General features: G+C 33.9%; 1 protein-coding gene across 1 annotated transcript; it reads right to left on the bottom strand.

Moving 5' to 3' along the window:
• Positions 1–3,619: 3,619 nt before the first annotated feature.
• On the bottom strand, positions 3,620–4,698 carry LOC142610034 (uncharacterized). Its single transcript, XM_075781751.1, has one exon. It carries the CDS (start codon positions 4,512–4,514, stop codon positions 4,047–4,049), a length of 468 nt encoding a protein of 155 aa, XP_075637866.1. The 5' UTR covers positions 4,515–4,698; the 3' UTR covers positions 3,620–4,046.
• Positions 4,699–5,019: the final 321 nt, after the last annotated feature.

Raw genomic sequence — 5,019 nt, 5'->3', positions numbered from 1 at the left:
AAATAGTCTTACTCAAACTTTCCTAGCTTAGTTCCTAACCCTTAAAAAGAGAGCACAAATGTTCATGAAAATGTATAAAGGTGTGTCTATAAAGAGACCCAAAATCATATGGTTTAGATTAAATAAATGTGTATTGTGTGGGCGTTTATTGAGTCACACATCAAATATATACTAAGAAGAATTGGAGTACATAAGCATTTACTAAACGCCCTAGTCATAACTTAACTTGCCCTCTAGGCAGGGACGGAGCCATGTTATGGCCAGAGGAACATAACCCCCTTAGCCCAATGAGCTCCGCCCCTCCCTCTCTCTTTATGATCCGTTTAAATTGAAGGAGAGGAAAGGAAGTAGAGTAAAGTAAAGTAAAATTGACTTAAAATTATTCTATTTTTAGCCAATTTTTTTCTACTTCCCTCTACTCTCTCTCCTCCCTCAATCCAAACAGGCCGTTAAGTAATGAAAATGAAAATGATCATACAACGACAATAGTATTGTTACAATATTATTTCCCCTACTCACGTGGGCGGCCAACTGCCCTTCAGGCATGACTCTTACTCTCTTAGTCATGTGTATTGATTCTAGTGAAGTAACAATCATAGCAATAAAGCAAACAATTAGCTATAAGGTAGGAACTTTCACTTATGCATCTTGCCAGCTTGCTTATTACCGGCCGCATGAGACAGACGTCACAGACCTTGCAGTTTGAAGGTCTTGTTGTGATATTTTTTCGCTTTTTTTTTTCCTACTAAAATTCTTTGGTAAGCAAAAAAAGATTAATAGGTAGAAAATTAAGGACAAATTAAGAAATAATAGACTAAGGGTCTTAAAGTAAAATTGTTTATTTATTTTTATTCTAAGTTAGTTTCTTAATCTTGCATATGTGCGTAAAGGTGTCCGCACGTGTTTCTTTCTTTTTTTCTTTTCTCCTTCAAAATTTTGATGGGACGGTAGTAGATTAGAAGTACTTTTTTTTCTTTTTATTATTGGTGCCAAACAGCCGTTAAGTATTAAAAGATAAACACTCTATTAACTTGTTTATAAAGTGAATATAATTTCTAATTATAACTACAAGATGAGCAAATTTAGTCTTAAATATTGTCAAAACTAAGTTTAATAAATAAATAAATCAAAAGCTATTTGATTTTGTACACTAAAAAGGAAATTTATGTTTACTATATAATCAATCATAATTTATTTTCAGAATTTAAAAGAATATTGAATTCATTTTCGATTAATGATTGTTTTAAAATTTATTGGGAAATTATTTTTTGTGCCTTTTCTTGCTTTATACTTTGCCCCCAAACAACCCCCCCCCAAACACCTGGCCCCGTCCCTGCTCCTAGGCTATAGCACACAGGCATGAATAGTTTTTTCTCATAGGAATCCTAGGCCATAGCACACAGGCATGAATAGTTTTTTCTCGTGTGGATTGCTACGTTAAAATAGGCTATATAAGCAATTATGAGAATAAACTAATTAAGAATGCAATGAATGGCAACTGGTTGAATTCAACGAGGTAGCCATGCATTGATCTGCTAAGATTTTCATAGCTACACACTTTACAAAAAATAGGATTTATTGTGGTTAAATATTCAACTCCAACCCAAATATTCTAGTACCCTCAGCTCTAATATTGTTTCCAATAAAATAAAATAAAAACTAAGGTCAATTTGTTGGAGGACCTGTCACTATTTTTTTTTTTTGGTATAAGGACCTGTCACTATTGGCACAATAGTTGTCAAGAATGAATATTGTTACTTTCACTAGCACAAGGGTTTCTTGAATCTCTGGAAGTATTTGTAGTGGTAAGATACAAACTCAGCAGACTTGACTTGCATTCTAACCTTATTTTCTACGGGGGAACCACCAATGAAGTCAAGAGAATGAAATGGTGGACTCATATGGACAATCTTCTCTGGTGCAAACGCATGCATGCATGCATATGGACAAAGAGAGAGCTTCGAGGAAGCTCTAAAACTACTCTAATATATCTGCCATATATCATATTATAAAGCTAATTAGAGCCAAACGGAGGATGAATACTAGCTAGGTCACTAAGAGAACGAAAATCTTTTTTTCTTTTTAAAGAATTTTAAGGAATTACTTAAACCTGTTATCCTATGTTATAAATGGTTCTATCTATCCATCTAGAGGGGTTCTGAAGCTTTCTATCTCTCTCTCAGGAACTTGAATAGTAGAAAAATTGATTTACCTCTCTCTCTTCCTTACCTCACACAGCATATGCACTGTAAATCTGAATATATATATATATATATATATATATATATATATATATATATATATATATATTTGAGTAATTAGTAATTAACTTTTCAAGAGAATTGCCTAACTCCTCCATTTAGAAGATACCATCTCTAGTACCTTCTTATAATAAATCCACTCTTATGTAGAAATTCAATGTAGCAATCATAAGTTCAAGGTGACCATGTTTGTACCTATTCTTCAGAGAAGTAACTAATAAATCCAAATTTTGAATATAATTCTCACCTATATAGAGTGATCACTAAAATATAAAAATGGAATTGCATATATATAGACATACACGTGCCCACTAGCAGCCGGTGGCCTTTGTAATATGCATATCCTTTCTATAAAGGAAAGCATCTTTTCAAATCATGCATGGGACTACAAGGCTGAGAAAGACATCCCTCTAATTTTTTTCCGATAATCAATAATATCATCATAATAAGCCAAAAGCTTGGAAAATGAACCCTAGAAAGAATACAAAAGACAAAACCTTATAAATACAAAAGCCTCTTATCTCCTACATATACTGCAAGCTGGAAAGCCATAGCACTAACTCACGGGAAGCTTAAGTTACATACATGAGTTCCATTAGTATCATAGGGGCACTAAAAACATGTATTTCTTTTTAATCACCATTTAGCATTGTCACATTTGAGCAAATAATAAACAAGCATTTAGGCACCAAAAATCTGCATTTCATTTACAAAATCATTTAGTACACATTAATTAGCGGACACCACCCCACCCAAAAGAAAACACACACACCAACCCAAATCCCAGACACATGTACAATATTAGTTATTATATGAACAAATAGTTTTGGTTTTTCATGTATTTTTTTCTTTTTATGATTGTCATGATCTATTTCAGTAATGGTTCCATTATATTTCATTGAATAACCTTGCACACTTCTTAATTACTAGAGAAAAAAGTGTTACCATTCCATTATAAAGGTATGCTTAAAGTCACCCTCCAGTTAATAAGTTCGTCCTTTTTATAAAATCTTGCTCTTGGGAAAAGAGAGAATCATTTTGAACCACTAATTTTGCTTTACTTTCCAAATCACATTTTCCACACGGACAACTGGTCAACATGAACATTTTCATACCATACAGTATGGCTCTTTGCCATCAACTTCGAAGAGAAATGGCGTTTGGATTCATGACTAGGTTTTTCATCAACAAAAACTGCACCCATCACTCCATGATGTGTACTTGACCTAACAAGTGTAAATAAGCTGGGACCCATATTGCCTCCTACACTTTTTCCACATCTTTTTCTTGCTTATCAAATTCAACCCCAACCCAAATTTAGCACTTACTTAACCACAATCAAAAGTGCAAAATCAAAGTTATTCAAATTAAGCACATCCTTAATTACAAACTTACAATTACAACCCTAGAATTTAATAAAACAAAGTTGATACAAAAAGAAACAAAATAACACGTTCAAATTACATACAATAATATCATATATGTCAATAACCGTACCGTACGGATAGGATAGTTCTAGTCCTTTAGATCCTCCCTTTCAGAGAAGAAGAAGTTCAAGACTGGACCCAGCAGTAATATGAAATTTATGGGATAAAGCCTAAAGGGTCTCAAAATACTAATATAATTCAATAATTAAGAAACAAAAAACAAAACATAGAAAATTACAAATACAATAGATATGTAACGTACAGTGATTCTAGGCCTTAGGCCTTTAGCTTGAGAGAGCTTACTCAATTTTTACAGTACTGTGTCCAGCCTTCTAAGCACATCGAGTTTTGAGGAGAATCATATATAGAATACAGTATTGGGCAACAAACCAGACAAATTTTCAATCATCTGGGGAGTGAAAACATCATCGTACGGCTCAAACTGAGAGCTTGAACTCTCGGGCTGTTCTTGACTAGTACTGGGATCCACTGCAGGCACCTCCTCTTGTTGTGAATGATCATCATCATCATCATCACCACCATCCATCTTACTGTCATCATTAATCATGGGATCGGGAGCCGTTTGATGCTGGTGGCCACCGACATGTTCATATTTGTTTGAAAACTTTGTGGGGTCGGGCAATTCAGAATTTTGGCCAGTGAGTTCTTGAACCAAGGCCCTGAATTGTGAAGCACTGGTCTTGACCTTCATAGGGTTGGATATGTACACAACTTTGATGGGGTTGTTGTTGTTGTTTTTCTTGGGTTGCTTGGCTTTCTTGGTTGGTTTTCTTTGGTGCACACTTGTTAGTAGGTTGTTTTCCATGTTTGGTAGTTGGAGATATAAAAAAAAAAAGAGGGGGGTTTTTTGAGGAGCTCAAAAAGATAACATGTTTTGCATGAAAGTAGAGTAGATTATTGGGTGAGAGAGCAAAAGATGGATGGTGTTTGAGGCTGCAAAAGAAGTCTTGGAAAGAAAAAAAGAAATGGTGAGAAAAGAAGATAAAGAGGAAATGAAGGTAAAAACAATTGATAGTTTTAGCTAAGCTTTGATACAGCAAATGGAAACTAACAAGAAAGTTATGGCGTAGATTTCCTATTCCCATACGCCACCATGGCGCGTGTTTCTTACGTTTACCTTAACATTAGATTATGCCTTTTTAAATAATTAGAAATAGAAATAAAAAATTACATAAAAGGACAAAGTTTATACCCTTTTTCAAATTGTAAGTTAAAGTAAAAAATTTATGAAACCATTTTAATTTAAAGGTTGTCCATCCGTGTCACTTATTTTTGTTATCTTGGATAATAATGGAGTAAAGAAGTATAAG

This window comes from Castanea sativa, chromosome 9, assembly GCF_040712315.1.
Source record: "Castanea sativa cultivar Marrone di Chiusa Pesio chromosome 9, ASM4071231v1".
Taxonomy (NCBI): Eukaryota; Viridiplantae; Streptophyta; class Magnoliopsida; order Fagales; family Fagaceae; genus Castanea; species Castanea sativa.
This window is presented reverse-complemented; position numbering and strand designations above follow the sequence as displayed.